Raw genomic sequence first — 20,976 nt, 5'->3', positions numbered from 1 at the left:
TGCCCATCGATTCGTACCACATTTTTTTAGATTGGACCAATATTGACTGAGATATGGCAGCTTTAGTGGTTGGTGACCCACCTTTAGAGGGTTATGTAGCGTTATTTTATTGTTAGAAATAGCCTGAAATCGCTTACTATTAACATGCAACGCAAGTAGAGATTGTTGCATCATTGAGGCGACTCTATCAGCATGACTTGGTTTGCACTGCAAAAAACTTCCAGAGGTCACCTATCACTAAGGCTGCCATATCTCAGTTAATATTGGTCCAATCTTAAAAATCTGGTACCAATCTATAGGCAATTGAATTTACTAAAAAAAGTTATTCTTGATTTTTTTGTAAAACCAACGGTTTCTGAGTTATTTGAGAAACAAAATTTTAAATAGCCGCCATTTTGTTTCATGAATTTGAAAAAATATAATTTTTTTGTACCTTTGTTTAGTTGTTATAAAGGATTGTGCAAATTTTCAATTTCGTCTGTTTAAACATTATTTAAAAAATAATAAGTGAAAAAAGCAAAATGACCGCTGTGTGAGTAACTGAAGACTTCCGGACAATTTAAATATGATATTTAGATATGGTTTTTAGCCAGGAACAATGCCCTAGAGTAGAGTATTGGTAGGGAGTTCGTAAACACCCTGTATAGTATAATATACGAAAATTATATCAACTACTGAACAATTAAATACCATAAAGCTGAATTGCCACAAGTCGGTATCAGTGTACTTGTCCTTGTCCGATACAGTCATTATATTATACACTTTCTTTTTCAGGGCTACTTGTATTTACATAAAAATAAAAATCAATCGTTAAAAAATATATGCTAAATATTCAACATATAACATAGAGATTAATAATACGTATTATGTTGAAAAAATGTACGATTTTCAAATGTTATGAGGTTTAATGGGAATATTCGCAGCCAGCCCAGCGAGTATGAATAGTCCCATAGGAATTCAGGGGAATAATAGTAGTAAGAATGAGCCCTACCCTAACACTAAATAAAATTTATATCAATTTGTTTTTTTGTGAAAATTCTTCCTAGTGACTCTTGGAGAGTGTGGAAAATCGTAAAACTGTAGAGAAACAAGCCAAGTTTAGTCATATAGAGAAGATAGCATGAGTAGATCCCATGGTATACGTCGTTTATGTTCCAAATTTAAAGCAGATCTCTTGTTAACTCCAGCCGATTACTATTGACTACTGCCTATTATTACTGTTTTGGCCGGGTGAGAGTGAAAGAGCGGCACAGTTCTATTTGAGAAACTATCAGCGTCAACTAGCTTCACGAAGAAGAGTCACGTATACTATCGGCTTGAGTTTATTTTATTTTATTTAATCATTCAGAATTACACAATTCACAGAAAAGTATCACAGGCTTATAAGCCCAAAATGGTTCCAATTCTAATTTATACAACAGTCCAAATGTAGCTAGGTTATGTGTCACTTAACATTCTTCAATTACACACTCAATTTACAATTCAAAACACACAAAAATAATTTTTTAATTAAATTAATCACAATTAATTAGAAAATTCCAAACTTTGAAAAAACTATAACATTTCAAGACTGAAAAGACAAAACACACTATTTAGAACTTATCACAGCTGTATGTTGATAGTTGACAGTGAAAATAGGGACAAAACGCCCTATACCATGGGATATCTTCTTATTCTATTTCAGATCATTTCATCCAATTATCCATTCAAAAATGAAAAAAACTTCATCTAGCTAAAGGTTAGCTACTTTAGTTGGTGGTTTTGAATTCATCTTCTTATTCACCGTGTATAGTAGACGCGATAGTAGAGCGTCTTGGAGCGCCAGAGGCTGTATGAGTTGTCGAACTTCAGGAGGTAGACGCCCTGGCCCGGGTACGAGTGGCTGCCGGCGTAGACCTCGTCCTGGCAGTCACGGCGGAACACCGGCACGATGATCGACAGCGGCGGTCGGTTGGCGGCTGCCTCCATGCGTCTCGCCACCGACAGGTTTGCGCGCTCCACGTCGTCCGGCAACTCTGTACCCAACAACCAAATCAAATAGAATGGACAAGTTTGCAATTGCTGGAAGGCAACATATTTTTCAACCAACAGTGCATGTAAAAGAACGTGATCTGAAATGTTATGAGTTCTTTTAAACAAACATTAAGGTCCGGTTGCACAAAAGCCGGTTAATTTTTTATTGTGATTAGTTTTCGTGAAATTAATCATGACTGATAGTTTTCTAGTTATTGATGATTTTCAAAATTATCGAAAAATCTGTAGTAATCTGTACAACTTAGATGTAGGAAGAGCCATCGATTCCCAATCCTCTCCCAGATACACGCAGTTGAATCCAAATTTCATTTTAGGTGAGCAGTTCAGATTCAGATTGGCCTTTTCGAAGATTCGTTGTTTATCCCAACTAAGATTGGCTAACGACCTGAGTATTTACCTGTATGTTGAAGGGAAGGGTATTTGGATAAATTGCAAAGAGCACTGTCCAATCTGCAACCTTCGAACTGATGAGACCGTAGAACATTTTTTATTAGTATGTCCCATGTATTGCCACATCAGGAGGCAATTCACTGCCAAATTTACTCAGAATATTGTAAATGACGCAGATAAAGTAATGGTACTGCTATCCAACTTGAGTGTAGGAAAAATAAATTCCGTGTACAATTTTACAGTAGAGGCGCTCAAAATAAGATCAGAGATACTAAGCGTAACAGGTTGAGCAGTGAGCCTTTTTAACAATCGCAGCAATAATTTAATCATGACGTTTCACTCAATTGAATGAATTGTGTTATCCTGTTTGTAATTATAATCAATGTTTCCATATTGTTTGTGTATTTTGTCTGTTTGTATCATGATGATTATGACTTTGTATGGGGTGTGGCCCCGATTGCAAATAAAGATATTTATTTTATTTATTTATCGAAAAATCTACATACCTCGAAAACTAAGGTCTGATAAATTTTACCGGACTTTTTGCAAATTTCATGTAGAATATAATATGGTCGTCGGATGATACACCTTTCGTGGGACATTCTGTATATAGAGTATATATAAAGTATATAGTCGGCCAATATCAGTGTATTTTTCTTATTATGGAGAATTACCACAACATATCCTCCCAAACAATCAAATTATTAAACAGATCAGTAAGATTTATTAATCAGAAAAAATGAAATAAACAGAGCTTTCCTCAACATACAGATGGACAGTAATGTAGGTGAATTTTAAATACTTGTATTTAACTGACCTTGTATCAAATACAAATTAAATTCAAGATTAATCAATTTAAAAGCCACACACTAAAACTTAAATTTACCCCACCGATTTTGTATTGTTCTATTGTTATTAAATTGTATATTTTAGAGATGACTGTTTATTGTTGACAAATCCTATTGAAATTGATTTTGTTTCATGACAATAAAATATTAGTATTCTTATTCAAGTCAGAACTAAAACGACATTAGATCGCGCCAATTTCCAATTTTATTTCTTAATCAAGATAGTAAGAGTGGTTTGCAAGTGTTGTTGAGAAACAAATTAAACTTTCACATTTTATACGTTTACAATCCCCATCAAACTTAGTCTAAATTAACAATATACTGGATTTCAATGATTTTGCAAGTGTTTGGCCAAATTGATCCAACACCTATTAACTTTAACGCGTTTGAATGACGTCAAACAATTTCGACCGACTCGTTCATTGGCTGTGGTGACATAGATTAAACTGCCGTTGAATGAATTCAAAAGAAAAACTGATAAATTAATATGATTAAAACTTGAAGATGTGGTAAGAGATTACCAAACACTGTGTCATAAGTTTTAATATACTAAAGACCGGTTTTTGAGCTCGGGATTTAGCTAAGTTCTCGACTTTAAACAGCTGGAGTCAGAAAATAGGCTTTCCGAAACGGGGCGTAGTCGCAGTTTTTATGATCTTTATTTTTTCATTTCTAAAATTGAAAACATTTTTCTTTGACGAAATGAAACATTCCTGAATAATTCAAAATAGCTGAAACTTTACACTATTTCCTCTTTATTTTATTTTGTGTTCAATTTTCTAGTTTTTCGAAATTTAATTTAAACGTGGAAAGGGATTACGCCCCGTTTCGGAAAGCCAATAAGAGAGAAGAGAGTCTTCTCTATCTCTCTCTCTTGGTAGAGAGTTAGTGGGAAGGATATTTTGAATATTCTTTCCGAAGAATGGACATTGATATGTCCAAAGCTCCGCCAATTTATGTAGATGCATAACAATATTATCTATAGTTATTCCAAATTGCTTTTTTCATATCATATACAGTTCAATAATTATTTTCTTAGTCTATATTATGTAAATTCATCTATAATTTTGCTGTATTGTAAGCTATTGTATATAAGTGTATAAGCCAGTATTATATTGTAATCTACAAAAATAAAGTACTCAATCAATCAATCTCTTCTCTTTCGTGATGGAAAAATGTTCAAATTATAGAATGAAAAAAATATTATCATAAAAACTGCGACTAAGCCCCGTTTCGGAAAGCCAATTTTCTGACTCCAGCTGTCCAGAACTTGCCTAATCCCCAGCTCAGAAAACGGCCCTTAGTATATTAAAACTTATGACACACTGTTTGGTGTTTACTCAAAGTAAACACCAAACCCTATGTCGTAGTTGTCGGTGGCAAACTCCCAGGCCAGATTGATTGATTTTTATTATGACGTGCTAGGTCTCTATAGACCCGTTGCACTAAACAACAGTACAATACAAAACAAGTAAACAAGATACAACAGTATTCAAATAAAAAAGAATATAAGTATTACAAATAAAAACAGTTAACTGTTGGAAGTTAAAATAGAATTAAATTAGATAATATAAATTAAGATAATTATAAGTAGATAATAAAGATAATGTTATGAAAAAGAGAGAGTAGAGAATGAAATAAGGAGAAAAGTAAGAGAGATGAGAAAGTAGAAGAAGAAGAGAAATAGAAGAAATGATATGAATATGAATTAATGAAAATTCATGAATACATTATATAGAATTTGTTGATTTTCCAAGCAGACAGATATAGATGGAATAAAAAAGATTAAAAAATAATAATAATACTAATGAAAGAAAAATTAATAATAACTGAGAATAACAAAAACATATTCTCAAACTGAAGTTTATGTTAACAGTCTATGTACGTTCCAATTTACAATCAAATTATTGACAAGCTCAAACCTACAACGATTCAAGTCATCCCCCCTCAAACTGTATAATTACCAAGATGCTGGTACAACTTCTTTTTGAAAAGTTTAAACGAACCACAAAGAACTATATGATCAGGCAAATCATTCCACTCTCTTGAGGCTTTAACAACAAAAGATTTATTAAAAAATACTGTACGATGCAGAGGTATCTGTAACTTATAGCGATGAGCTCTTGTTCGACATTGTGGATTTACATCAGTCATACAGGTGAAAGCCTCACGAAGATACTCTGGACCGTCATTTAGAACCAATAGTTTATATGTCAGACATAGAATGAAGAATTTTCTTCGTTCCTTCAATTCAAGCCAGTTAAGATCGTTGAAGAAAGGAGTAATATGTGCATCCCTTCTTGCATCATATATGAACCTCACAACGAAATTCATGGATCTCTGCAATCGATCATTCAGTTCATCGGATAGATCACCGTAGACAATTGAACAGTAGAAGAGAAATGGAAGGATCAAAGCGTCCACCAATGTAACTCTAACAGATTTCGGTAAATAGTTTCTGATCCTTTTAAGCTGATGCATTCCACTAAAGACTCTATTGCACACATGCGTTGTTTGCTCATGCCAACTCAGAGAACTATCAATCAAGATGCCCAGAACCTTAAGGCACTGAGAATATGGTATTTCTATACCACTGATGACCACAGCCGGAGAGTTAGCCAGATCCAAGTTATTCGTCAATCTGGGATGACCAACAATCATACATTTGGTTTTCACTGGATTCAATCTCAACCCGTGTGCATCAGACCACTCTACCAGTCTAGCAATATCCGAATTCATGTGATCTATGGATCATGTGATCCATTTTCACAGGAAAATGGGAATATATTATCAAATCATCAGCAAAGAGATGGTAGTTGGCATGAGAAAATATCATAGAGACATTATTGATGTATACTGAGAAGAGAAGGGGTCCCAAAACTGATCCCTGGGGAACTCCCTCATTGACTGGTAACCATGATGAAAAGTTGTATGAATTTCCACTAACAGCTTGGTGGCGATCAGAAAGATATGAAGAAAACCACCTTACCGCAGAGTCAGAAAATTGACACTGGTTTTTCAATTTATGGAGCAAAAGGGTGTGATTGACACTATCAAATGACACTATCAAATGCTTTAGTGAAGTCGAATTGAACAAGCAATGTAGCCTTCCATCCATTGCAGCTCTGATATCATCTGTCATCTTCAGAAGAGCAGTACAGGTACTGTAATTTGGTCGAAAACCAGATTGATGTTTTACAAAAAATTCAAAGCCAGCCGAATGCCTGACAACTTGCCTATGAACAGTACGCTCAAAGGCTTTAGAGATGGAGCATAGCACGGTATATAGAAGAAGACGGTAGGTGTCACGCGCATGTTTGTGCTGAATTTCCGGTGTCGCTGACGTCATTTTATATACAATCATCTGGTTCTAACTAATAAGCTTCATAAAATTGCCTATAGGTGTTGAAAACCTCGGTTGGTGGCGATGACGTAATCTAGCTGGCTGGCCACTGCGCACACATTTCATGACCCCTACCGTTTTCATCTAAATATCGTGGAGCATAGGATATTGATAGGTCTAAAATCAGCAGGAATACATGCATTCTTTTTTTAGGTATAGGCTTGACCACTGATTGCTTCCATAAATCAGGAGCAATGCGAATATATTCTCAAAAATTGAGAATATGGGTAATACTAGGTAATATGGTGGGAAGTAGTTTCTTATAAAAATCTATAGGAATCCTGTCCACACCCATGGAATTTTTATTGATGGCAAGAATATTCTGAGAGATTTCTGCAGGAAACACATATTCAAAAAAGAATGATTCTTCCGGAGGTGTATGTTGACATTGATTAACAAGTTGGTCGTGCAGAAAATCAGCTGTAGCAATCTGTGCAGGTGGGACAACAAAATAGTCATTGAGCTCATCAAGTAAAAGATCTGCTGGCATCTCATGCTCCATCCCAGACTCCAGCTGTTAAAAGTCTAGAACTTAGCTAAATCCCGACCTCAAGAACCGGCTCAAAATGTATAAGGATTGAGGGAATAAGGCCGGTTACAGAGCTCGACCGACCGTCAGTGCGTACGTCAGTCGCGTTTGACTTTTCCATAGATGTTCCATGTATCCGTACAGAGCAGGACTGACCGCACGCATGCGCACGGTCAGGACCATGCGTTTTACATTGCGTACGAAGACCGTTGGTCGACTGACGCGCTATTGCAGCAAATAGAAGCGTTCAAAGTTATACTGATCAGTTCAGTTGTCCGATAGCGCCATAAGCACAAAAAACCGACTTAACCTAAATATTTCAATCTAAACAATTAACTAATTATTATTGTTATAGTAAATAACCTAAATTATTCAAGTAAAATGTCTAAAAATATTGACACCGAATGGTTAATAACCGAAGTTTGTCTTCGTAAACCATTGTGGAATCTTATTTTTATTGTATTATTTAGTTTAATACTGTGTATTATAATTCTAATTTAATTCTAATTTCCAAGTTTTTATCTTTTGTTATTATTAAGGATAAATAAACGATTTTGATTTTTTGATTTTTGATCACGGTCATGTATCTTCATCCTCAAGCAATGATGTAAATATGGTACTGAATTCCCCTTGAAATGCTCTTTAGGCGACCATCGGTTGAACCTGATGTCTTTTAATCTTTCGTTTACGAAGATAATAAGCTGCAATTAAACAATCTCAAGAGATGGCATTTTGCCAAACATGGTCTTCATCTAAACAGACGAGGAAAGGCGGTGTTGGTTCATCTACTGACGCAGGTCACAAAGCGGATTATAATTGATGGCGACAGGATCAACTCTAAGATGACTGGTGAGAGACTACGAGTAGGCCTAGATGCAGTCCCAGCCCAGACTCCGGATTCGGTCCACAACTCTATGATAGAGAACAGTCATGACTCGCCCAACACAAAAAACAATCCCAGAAAAGTGCACGCCCTGTAAACTTTAATGTTGTAGGAGTCAATGATAGTGACATTGAAAGTATATCATCTGATTCTTTGATGAAAATTTTTGAGGAATGGACGAAATATACAAAATAATCAACTGAATATATTACACTGGAATGTACAGGGAATAACACAAATTAACAAACTAGATGAAATTAATTTATTCTTTGAAAATTTAAATGTTAGGCCTCATATTATCTGTCTGTCTGAGCACTGGGTGAGAGATGGTGACTTATTTCTATTAAATAAATTCCATAACTTTAAACTTATTTCAAATTTCTGTAGATCTGAGAAAATTAGAGGAGGCTCTTGTATACTAGTTAGGCAGGATATAGATTGTGAACCAATCAAAGATTGTACAGAGTTCAATCTAGAGCAATATTTTGAATGCTGCGGTATTAAAATAACAGGGATTTTGAACATTGTTGTCATAAATATTTATAGACCACCTATAAATTCCAAACTCTCATTAAATAAATTTTTTGATCGTCTTAGTGGGCTGTTAGAGTTATGCTCCAAAAAATTTCCCAAGACACAAACTAATAATAAGTGGAGATTTTAATATAGATACACTAAAAAACTCACTTCTCTGTTCAAGGCTAAGTGAAGTGCTAAGCTCTTATAATTTAACCCTACATTTTACACAGGCAACTAGGATTGCAAAGGACTCTCTGACATGCATAGATAATATAGCATCAGACTCAGCAATAAACAAACTAATGTGTAAAAATTCAATAATTGAAACTTGTTTGTCCGATCACACAGCACAGTTAGTTCAGTTTCCTTATAATACATTGACGTCTTTTAAATCATTTCAATTAAACTCAAAAAATTCAAAAAATGTACAAAACTTATAAGAATATTTTCTAAACAGAACATCTCCAAATTCAAGCTTTTCTTGGCAAGAAGACTGGACAGACCTATATAATATGCTCAATATAACGTCTAATTCTAATACTCTATACAAGGTGTTCATTTGAATAGTACTATCACACTTTGAGGAATCTTTCCCTAAAAGATGTACAACAAAAAAAAAGTAGCGCACAAGAAACTAAAGGATGGGTCACACCAGGGATTCGTATATCATGTGCGAGGGCCAGAGAATTGCATAACCAGACTAAAAATAATAACAATTTTGAATTTTTGCAATACTTCAAAAATTATAAGAGAGTCCTTAACAGATGTATCAGAGCTGCAAGAATAAAATATAATAGCAACAGAATAAAGAATGCATCTAACAAAACTAAAATGGCCTGGAAGATTGTTCGGGAGGGAACAAATATCAAACAAGATGATAGAGAGCAAACAAAGGTATTTACCAATAAAAATATAGATGATATTTTGAATTCTTTCAATGAACATTTTATCAACGTTTGTAGCACACTAAATCTTATTCCGGACATACACAAAGCTCTAAACTATTGTAGAACATATCCAAAATCAAATAACTTGCTCATATCTTTAGAACCAGTTACAGAAAAAGAGATAATTGAATTAGTTAAAAAAATAAATTTATCTAAAACACCTGGCTGGGATGAATTTCCTCCATTCCTGCTCAGAATTTGTGTGTTATCATTAGCAAAGCCAATGGTGTCTCTGATTAATTCTTCATTTAGAAGTGGAGTGTTTCCGGACTTTCTAAAATATTCAACCGTGATACCAATATTTAAAACGGGCGATGAAAGCGAATTCAGTAATTACAGACCAATTGCTATTTTATCAGTATTTTCTAAAATTTATGAAATGGCAGCTGCTTCCAGATTAATTAAATTTTGTGACATGAACAACTTACTTCACACGGATCAGTACGGTTTTCGTAAGGGCAGGAATACAACTGGGGCCATTTATGAATTCATATCAAGTCTCTCATTGGCTGTTGATGGATCGCAGTTTGTTGCCGGCATCTTCTGCGATTTATCAAAGGCATTCGAATGTGTGAATCATTCTATTTTGTTGGAAAAGCTTCGCTGTTATGGTGAATCGAGCAGTGTGGCTTATTGCTCCGTAAACAACATTGTGCACGTTCTGGCAACACGTTAAAGTGTTCTAAGTGGTGAATTGTGACTAGCGGTAGAAACTTCCGCGTCCCATGGGAACCATTTTGACAGTAAACGTTCCAAAATCCAATTAACGGTAAATAAATCCTGCCTCGCACTCTGACCGCGGTGCATTCAGAATGTACCACAATCGAAGAGCTGCCATTGATCGATAGGACGGACGGACCGTCTGCCTGTTGGTCTACCATAGCAAAGCCACAGAATACATAACCAGCAAAATTATGTTTGATAACCATTCGTTGAATGATTCATTTCCTATAGGATATCTGAGAGAGATGACGTGCACACTTTTCTAGAAGGTAAGTTAGTGAAACAGCCATTGTCCATTTACGCCACTAGAGAAAGACATACTTTTGTGGAAATCTACTTTAAAAGTGCGCCCCAAAAGCTTGAACTAAGGATTTTGAAGTGATTTTCTACGGGAACAAGTAGTTTTGCACCAGTCACAGATAGGTAGTCACGTGACATGGAACAATTTAACACTGGAACTGGAAAAATTATGTCCTACCGTGTTCCCAGAACCCATTGTAGCACTACAAGAGTTGCGATGAACGCTGTGAATGCTTTGTTTTTAGACGGCGTCATTTTCTACAAACGGATAAATCCCGCCCCCGTACCACAAATTTGACACAACCTTATACTATTCCACCTAGTCCACACTATGTACCAGCCCAAACACAACGAGTTCATTATGAATTTCATGGAATATGCTGCAGTATGTCATAAGAAAGTTGAAAATTGCACAATTCTAATAGAGGAAATTTATCAAATGTTATGTACAAAAAATATGTTCCACTTATTGTACAGAATATGGCAACCGTTTTACGCATATATTTATGACCATTGAATTACCGTACGAAAATACATTTTAAATTATTATTAAACGAAAATTCAAATTAAATGTTAATTTGAATTTTCGTTTAATAATAATATTCATTAGCATTTGAAAAATGCAATATCTCAGTAATTTCCATTTATGTAAAATACATTTTCTTAAAGAATTGGTCACCTGTTGAAACTTCACGTTTCACTAAAGGCCCTATACTTAAAACTAACTTCTTCGGCCCATGCTTCCAATTTATCTATTTGCTTAGTATTATTGAAGAAAAAATTACCGTGACAGTTTCTCCATGGCCAACCCTGATAATGGAGTCTCCGCCTTCTTTTTTGATAGAATCTTTGAATGGTTTCAAATCTTTTCTGGTCCACATTGAAGCCATTGATATAGTTTGAGAGCTTCCTAAACGCACAATAAACAATTTGATTATCAAAAAAATCAAATTTATTTTCTAAACAGAATAATTTATTTGAATGTTAAGCCGTGTCCACACTGAGCAAATTTTCGACATACATATTCGGCAAACATGTTTGTTGAGGAGCTCAGGGACAAACATTTTAAAAAGTTTGGACAATCATTGTTTGTCAAGCAATAAATTACTGTTTTTCCAAACATTTTCAGTGCTGACAGATGTAAAACATAAAACCTGTTCTCCCCACTTACAAATATGTTGTTTGGTGAAGCGTCAACACTGGCACACGGGCAAAGATTGTTTGTCAAACATAATAAAATTTGCCCAAACTGGTTCAACAAACATGTATGTCGGACATTTGTTCAGTGTGGACACGGCTTTAGAGTAAATGGTATTCAAGTTTACCAACTTTACATTGAGACATTCGTACCGTATTCAAATTTCAAACATTATTTCGATTTAATTTTAATGGAAAAGTACATTCAGAGTATTGAAATTAATTCAATCTGTGAGAGTGTTGGAAATCACTAGGAATTTCTATTCACAAGATGTAAGTCAAATCTTTTTATAAGTAGAATAAAATAGAAAACAAAAAGGTTTTTTCTTGTGCATGCTGGAGAAAGGCAGCATTTAAAGATGTGGTCATCTGGATATCACCACAGTTGCAGTGCGGATCGTCAATCTGCCTCCAGTTTGTGCAGGCACATTCAGCTCTGAGGCGGTTCAGAGTCATCCACTTGCCATATGGCAGCTCTGCTCCTGGAGCTTTATGCCAGTGACATCTGTACTCTCATGCTACAGCTGAATCCTTTCCTGGGCAGCAGAATAGTCCAGCACTTTCGTTTCACTCAAGAAACTGCGTTGGGACTTACAGGTGCTCGTTATTAATATTAACAAGAATTACTGATTGATTAGGTTAGATTAGGGCTTTATACAGAGTGTTTCAGAAGTAGTGTCGAACATTTTAGGGTATTGTTCCTGGTTGATAGGAGACTTCAAATGTCATATTTGAAGTGTTCAAAACTCACCGGTTATCCTTAAAGCTGCCATTTTGTTTTTTTCACTTAGGAATTTTCATCACAAGAACGAAATGTATTGAACTGAAATTTGGCATGAATATTTCATGCTATGAATATGCAACTTTAAAAAATAAAATAAAAAATTTTCGATGTAAATTTTCAAAATGGCGGCCATTTTAAATTTTTGATGGCTAATTTCACAAAAAACCGTTCAAAGACAAACAATATCTTCTGAAAAACATTGTAAAATCAGCTGTATGACCATATGGAGCCATACCGAGTTTCAAACCTTCATCTTGAATACAATAGGTAATTATAATTGAAAATCTTATATTGATGTTCAAATGGTGAAAAGTGGTCATTCATGCTGTACGAAAATAATTAATTTATCTGTTATTCTTTGACGAATCTTAATAAATAAGGTATCCTTGATAAAATTTGCTAACTTTTCTGTCTCTTGTAATTTTTCTGTAAAGTGAACGGTTTTCGTGAAATTTGTCATCAAAAATTTTAAATGGCCGCCATTTTGAAAATTTACATAGAACATTTTTCATTTTAAATAAATATTCATGCCAAATTTCAGATCAATACAACATTTCGTTCTTGAGATAAAAATTCTTAAGTGAAAAAAAACAAAATGGCAGCTATAAGGATAACCGCTGAGTTTTGGACACTTCAAATACGACATTTGTAGTCTCCTATCATCCAGGAACAATACCCTAAAATGTTCGACACTACTTCTGAAACACTCTGTATAATAGTAATAGAGCCTGCTTAGCCACTTCTGTTATGAATTTGATTGTTCGCTTTTCCAGAAACAAGAAAACTGACCTTCATCCTCGCTCTCCAGCTCCAGCTCCTCGTGAGGAATGTCGCTGTCGCCATTGGCGGCCAAGTTGGCCTGAGACATGTCGTCGGTCTCTTCGTTGTCGCTGAGCGGCAGTTCGATGTGATTGGTGCGTAGCAGCTGCTGCATGTACTGGTGATAGTGCTGGTCTTGCAGTTGCCTCACCAACACAGCTTGCTAAACAACAACAAAATCACACTGATCATGTAAAACTTTCAAGATAAAATTATCCTTTTATACTATTATAAAGCTTGAGAATCGATATGTTATGAAGAATTCACACTACACTTGATGTCTAAACACCAAGAACTTTTGTAATTTTCACAAACCATGGTGTGTGGACCCTACATTTTTGCAGATGTCGTCCGAGCGTCAAAAGGAGTGCACATACTAGTGCATACAACACTATCATCATAGCCACCTCTAATACAAGGCCCCGGCCTACGATATTGCAACGTCGCAGTGTAGGACTACTAAAAGATTTTGGAAAAATACCAGCTGATCTTTTCCACCAATCATGTATTAGATTGTAGGCCTACACTGCGACGTTGCAATATCGTAGGCCGGGGCCTTGTATTAGAGGTGGTTATGCTATCATACACCATCATAAACGTGATGCTTCTGTGAGTAGCTTGATGTGAAATTGGTTTTTCCTACAGTTACGTTGAAAAGTGGACATTGCTGCACTGATTACAGAACGCAAAGAATCACTTTTCCGCTCTAGTGCGGGAAAAATTTTTCTGCACTCCAGATTTGCAACATGGCAACGCAAAATACTTAGTAGGTTATATGGAGCAACAGTGCAGCAAAATCAAAATGAAGTTGGTAACAGTGACTGCTGTGGCTGCTATAGTGAGCAGAGGTGCAACGAAGCACAACGCGCAAATTATTAAGTAGATATTATAACCAAGGACAACGAGGACTTTGGGATTTTAGGATTAAGGTTTTTATCAATAATAAAATTACACAGAAAAACATTTGATGGATTTCAGGCAATTTTACCCATAATTACCCACTTTTCATATTCAATGGTAACTGTAGGAAAAACTAAATGTGAAATACGTGCGCAAAGTTCCTCTGCTGCACTCAAGAAACCATTCCGCCCTCGCCTACGGCTCGGGCGTAAACGTTTCTTTCGGTGCAGCAAACTGTCACTTTGCGCACTAGTTGCACAAATAACTATTGGTGCATTCATAGTTTTTTCAATATAATTGGAACATTTAATTTGAATCATCTCTGTAATATTATCTTTTGGAAAATTGTATTACGGAGTGATCCGTGGTCTAGTGGATAGAGTGCTTGCGTAGCAGCATAGAGATCCCGGGTTCAAACCCTCTCAATACCAAAAGTTTTTTAACCAGATCACTCCCGTGTTATCGGATGGGCACGTTAAATTGTCGGTCCCGGCTGAAGTATGACAGTCGTAAGGCCCATTGACGGCTTAAATTATATATTCAGGCGGTGGGACCTTCCCGCAAGGGACTCCCCACCAACAAAAGCCATACGAATTTACTTTTACTTTTTGGAAAATTGTAGATAAATACAAGATCGATCCCAAACACATTTTTCTAGAGTATTCGATTTCTAGAGTTTTCCAGAGTATTAGCAATGGTTGTTTTTGTAGGTGTTATACGGCAGCAAAAAGGAATAAGATTACTCTTTAAATTTACAAGCGACTTTTTTCTCTTTTTGCTGAGGATGATACCCACATTAGCTTAAGGTTTGTGCCTGGGTAATGGGACGGATGATGAGGATAGATGAATGCATCTACAGCTTTAGATGGGATCTGAACTACTGGGACCCGATTTTTAACCCCATCCCATAAATGATATGTAGAAGAGATCGGCTCTCAAATAGAAAGTCTTTATAGAGTTTGACCAAATAGTAAGATATGTGATATTAGTATACTATCATCAAACTCGTAGAGGAAAGATATTTATCAATTGGAATACGAAGGATCAATAATATGATTTTAATTGAATGATTTGTTCCTGACATTCTTATTTGAAGTAATTGGAAATGATTTTTTTATTGGCAGAAATAAAAAATTGCATCTTAGAAATACATAATAAAAGCAATATAAATTTTACAACATGGGAAAATAACATTACAAAATAAAATGAAATGCCAAAACATTTATTGAAACAATATGATATACAATGTGATTCCTAGTTGATTGTTGAGGAGTATATTCATAAACTTTAAACTATTAGATCCAAGATTTCAGATCCCATCAGAGATATTATTTATTGACCAATTATTTATGTCCACTGTAAGATAATGCAAGTAGTACCTACTTTATTATGGTAATTCATTTTTTGAGAAAAAAAATTAAAAAACTTCGATTGATGAGTTCCAGTTGCATAAAAGTATAAAACAAGGAAAGAAATAAGAAATCACTGAAGATAGAATAATATATGCGGATACCTGTTCAGGATTTCCAGGGTATTGCTGTTCAGCATAAGTCTTAAACTGCATAAATGTTTGCTGGTTCAATGCTTCCTGAACCTGCCTCCTGTCAACAATCAAATTCAAATCAAAAGGTGCATTTCCTTAGAGGCGTTCGAGCAGCGCAGCTATAAGCAGGAAGCTCTGCGTCAATAGCTTCCAGCTTATAGCTGCGCTGCTCGAACGCCTCTAAGGAATTACACCATTACAGTCACAGTCCATGATGTATAAAATTACACATCATATATGATAATGAATAATAATAATTATTATTATTTATTATGTATAAGAAAAAAAATGTAAAATATTCAGAACCAAATTCAACGATAGTTTATGTTTTTATAAAGATGGTGAATCACGAGAATAGGTTTGACTTGTAGAGAGTATGGTATAGTTGGCTGTCCTGTCTGTGCAAAACAGGGAGCAAGAGAAATGGAGCGCATGCGCACTACTCCATTCCTTCTTCCGCCGCTTGTGCTATTAACATTTCCCCACTGATAAAAAGCAAGAATAAAGAAGAAAGATGACACGCAACGATTAGGACATTTCAATACATTAATATATAATAAAAAATTAATTACCTCTGTGATTCTTGTTTTAAAAGTTCTTGTTCTTCTTTCAATCGCATTTCTTCTTCCAGACGTCGCTTCTCCTGTTCTTTCTTCTTTTTAATCTCTCCTTCTCGTCTAGAAAAAATAATGGATTTTAGATAATTAAATGTTAACGGCAGTAAAATAGTGAATAAAATTTGGTTGAGAATCCAAGTAATTTATTTCACATTATACAATCATAAACCTTCAAGAAAGGCACAGCAAGCTTAATCCCAAAACTACTCCTACTCCAATATATACACATTTCTAATTATTCTACTCTATAATCATTCCAATTTTAATACTTGAAAGAACAAGTTCAAATGGTGAGCGCAATATTGTGAACTCACAAAGCAAATTTCGTAATACTGACCATACTTTTATAAGAGCGCTCAGTATCATTCTAGTAGGCTATCTATGTACTTACCACAACTATTAATTCATTTTAGTACTATCTGCTTCTAGGAACTCTCCCATATTCACAAACGAATAGTCTTCTTGGGGGATTCCACTTTTCAATATGTTACAATGTGAACAAAAAATGTAATTTACCTTAATATTATTTTATTGTACTCAAGTATTTTGTGGTTTTGTAGAATTATGAGGAAAATAAATTAAATTGAATCATCACTGAGTAATAGTATACTGTAGAATTCATTTCAACAATTCATGCGTAGAGTTGAGAATTTTAGATATTATCTATATAAATAAAAATCGAGCCTCAAATTTTGATATTCAATAACTTTTTTATGTGTGCACCGAATTTGATGATTTTTTTTAGTTGTGTTCGTTATGTTCAGTACCAGGTTTATGGCCAATCAAATTTATAATCCGACTTCAGGACACTTTTCTACGGTCCTTCAAAGTTTGCATATAATCCTTATGGGAGAAGATTTGTGAACTGGCCACACAAGGAAATAAAAATCAGCTGTTATAATCATTGCATCATCCAACAGTCGTCGGTAGATCTGTTTTTCTATTCTCTTTTTACTAATTCACAAAATTTTAATTCTAATAATAATGCCGCGGTACGAACGACGTCCAAACTTGGGTCGTGGAACTTGAAATGTTGTAAATTTAGAATATGCACGGGAAAATCAGCAGTAAGAAGATATACCATTCAATTTCCCAGCAAGCTGCATTCAACTATATTTAAAAATACAACTGCTGCACAACTAACTAAGCACGTAGGAAGTCCATATTGAGATATTAATGTAAATACTGATTGCTGGATAATTTTCATGAAAATATAGTGCTTCAGATTAAGCTAAGGCTAAGCACACCTGAGGAGGCGCGGCTTGGTTATACAAAGTGTTGATCTTATGGAGATTGCCTTAACACACCGTTCCACGCAATGCCCGATTCAGTGTGTGTGAGTTCTTCCATTCAAACCAATGAGCAAGAAGCACCTGGATGCAAAATGTGGCATCGCGCCTCCTCAGGTGTGCATCCAGCTAAAGTTTGTCATGAGATGCATCAACTATTTGGCGGTACAAAATCACCGGGCCAGCTAGTTCATAATGAATATTCATCTATTTCATGATAAATATAGCACATTCACCAAATGTTTTCCAACCTTATTTCAAGTTTCATTATCTCAAGTTAAATTATGCTATCGATAGGAAAAGTTTACCTCCATGCGCCTACTACTCCCGTTATAAGGGTGGCCAATTCAACAGCCAAACTTCTCTAAATATCATTCAAGTTTAGAAATCGCTTCCCGGTGGTTCGAAAAACACCTAAAGCTGTTAATCCATTCATCTCTCATAATCATTCGTCTCATTACCCACGCACAAGCCTAGAGCTCATTTAGAAATCATCCTCAGCAAAAAATAAGAAAAGGGTTTTTTACATTTTTCAAGTACGCAAATCATGTTAATCGATCCATAAACATTATTATAATAATGTTATTGGTAGTAGTTGAATAGTAAGTTGTTAACAGGTAGGTAATAGTTGGTATTTAATTGCCAAAAACACATCAACTACTCACCTAATCTTATCTCGCTCTTCAAGGTCAGCTTTATAAGCATCAACGAAAGTTTTGAATAAGGGACACTGTTCATCCACGAGCTCTATCAAGCAGTCCATAGCTTGCACCTTGGATGCATCACCCAATGCCTGCCATGCTAACCTGCAAAATAACACATAACTTTTTTCAAAAATAAGTTTCACTTCTATTTAGAAAGACATGAGTATAGGCAATAGATAATCCATAGGAATGGTTGCACTTTAATCTGTTAAATTTATAGCGGTTAAACGACGCCAAACAACAGAAGCATTGCTACGAAATACATTGAACATGATTAGTTAAAAAACATGAAGTCATTAAATGATTCTCTGTTAATTCTGGTTAAAATAAACAAGTTCACTCACATCACATGTAACCATGTTTACCAAATTTCATTGTCAACTTATCAATTTTAAGAATCTTAATAGTACATAACAATAGAAAAACAGCTTTAGCAATAATTTATTCAAGATTACTAACCTTCGGTCTCTTCCAATGACATCAAAAGCTCCCAACGGTGGAAGCTTTTGTTGACTGTATTTTCCATGACTCACTTGCTGTGTCAATGCCACCAATTTCAATTTATCCTCGTAAGAAAAATTAAAGGCCTTTCCATCTTTTTCTGGAAAAATAGGTTAACGTCGTTGTTAAATGTATTGATAAAAATAATGATTAGGAAACGAAAAAATTCAAATCCAAGTAGACTATGACATGAAAATGTTGTTTGACTTAATAATAGTCCTATAAGGTAATGTAATGTACGGTAGAGATAGTTGAAGACTTGACTACCTACAATATTTACAGTTATTACTACATTATACTGTACTAATCTTCTTCAAGAAGAAGAAAAAGAATACTAATCATAATTAATAATTAAAAATATGTAATAAAGATAATGTACAAAGAACAATTAACTTTTTCTTGAAGACTGGGCAAGACTAATACAACTTGATTAACTACTAAAGTTCAACTTGATAAGCTTTGGATTTATGAATAAACTCCTCTGGATGTGCCGTCCAACATACAGAGATATTATTATTAATAATTACTTGTAAAAAGCATGGCGCGACTGTAATTAAAAATTATTTTTGTAATAAAAGCCTATTCAATATAGATAGACTATACTATTTACTTTATTGCAATATAATAAAAATTTATTCAATGACATATAACTTAAAAAATTGAGAGACGTTAGGACGTCGGTCCCGGCTGCCTAAAAAGCAGTCTTTAGTTCATGTCAGAAACCCTGAAATTAATCAGTTGCGACAACTCTGAAACCAGACCTGAGGACATAAACCAGACAGTTACATACCTGAGCCAGCCAGGTCACTCGATATTATTATTAGCCTTTTAAGACACGTTCTTATTGTTATTAAAGCATTACAAATTTTAAACTGTGAGGTGACTTGGTAATGAAATAATGACAATAATAAAATGCGGCTTTTCAGAGCATTCTATTGGTTTTAATGAGCTGAGAGCTTATTGCAGATTGCTGCGTAACATTGTTATCTACTAATAATCTCAAAACTTTTTGGATTCTGGAAATATGATTATAATAATGTGTAAAATAGTGTTACATCTTTATTATCTATAGTACATTGTACAATCGTATAATTATTCAATACTGTATGACAAAATCATAAAAATAATATTTTTATATTATAACCTAAAATATTATTACCTTTGTAGAATTTCAAAGCCAAGCGATATAACTCCTTAAGAGGAAGACCCCATTTAGTTGCCTTATCTTCTTCGTTTTTGGACACATTATTTTCACTTTGTTTGGAATTTGATATTCTTTCTGATTTATTATTTTGATAAGATGATAGCTTCCCATCCGCCATGTTTACGCAACACAAAGCAATCGGAAGACTTATCACTTATCAGTGTTGACAATGCAAGCGCAAGGTTTTTTCAAATTTATTTCTAAATAGAAAAATATTAATATTGTTTTTCAAAATTTATGAGGAAAGACTTATCGAGTATGAAAGTCATGAATGCAAATTATTTTTAAAATAAATCTCTACATTAACTTACTTGACCACAGAATATATACTGTGACTTGACACTCGATCTTGATGTCGTTATTGGATCAAGCATTCATATATTTCAAAATCGATCAATTCTACGTTGTGAAGATTGACCGTTAAGTAATAGTTTTGACACCATACCAGCTAAGTCAGTGAAAATTATGACACAAGTCATGTTATTCCGAAATATACCGGTATTCTCTGATTTGATACAGTGTTAATTGTTGAATCTTGATTAATTCTATCTCAAATAATACTATTTTATTAATAATATTTATTATTTAGCATCAGCTTTTTCAAATGAATAAAAAATCATAGGAATTAGCATGCAATAAATACTAGCTGGCTAAATGTTAAATCACAATTTTTTTCTTATTCACTTTCAATGCTACTTTTATATCCTGAAAAAGGACAAAGGAATGAGTCAATATTGTTGTTCAACAAACTGTGAAAAGGATCGAAGAGTACGTGTTCAAATTTGAAGCTGATTTATCTGTCCTTTCTAAAGTTATTGTAAAACATTCAAGCAAACAAACCA

The 20,976-nt window shown here is 34.6% G+C and overlaps 1 protein-coding gene across 1 annotated transcript; it reads right to left on the bottom strand.

Moving 5' to 3' along the window:
* Positions 1-1,779: 1,779 nt before the first annotated feature.
* On the bottom strand, positions 1,780-20,467 carry LOC111064161 (Golgi resident protein GCP60). Its single transcript, XM_039437269.1, has 8 exons — positions 20,090-20,467; positions 18,889-19,030; positions 18,391-18,531; positions 16,392-16,496; positions 15,790-15,877; positions 13,347-13,539; positions 11,337-11,486; positions 1,780-2,015 (listed from the first exon to the last, which is right to left on the bottom strand). The coding sequence occupies exons 1-8, from the start codon at positions 20,250-20,252 to the stop codon at positions 1,780-1,782; spliced, it is 1,218 nt and encodes a 405-aa protein (XP_039293203.1). The 5' UTR covers positions 20,253-20,467.
* Between the last annotated feature and the right edge of the window lie 509 nt (positions 20,468-20,976).

The sequence above is a fragment of the Nilaparvata lugens genome, chromosome 11 (assembly GCF_014356525.2).
Source record: "Nilaparvata lugens isolate BPH chromosome 11, ASM1435652v1, whole genome shotgun sequence".
In the NCBI taxonomy this organism is placed as follows: domain Eukaryota; kingdom Metazoa; phylum Arthropoda; class Insecta; order Hemiptera; family Delphacidae; genus Nilaparvata; species Nilaparvata lugens.
This window is presented reverse-complemented; position numbering and strand designations above follow the sequence as displayed.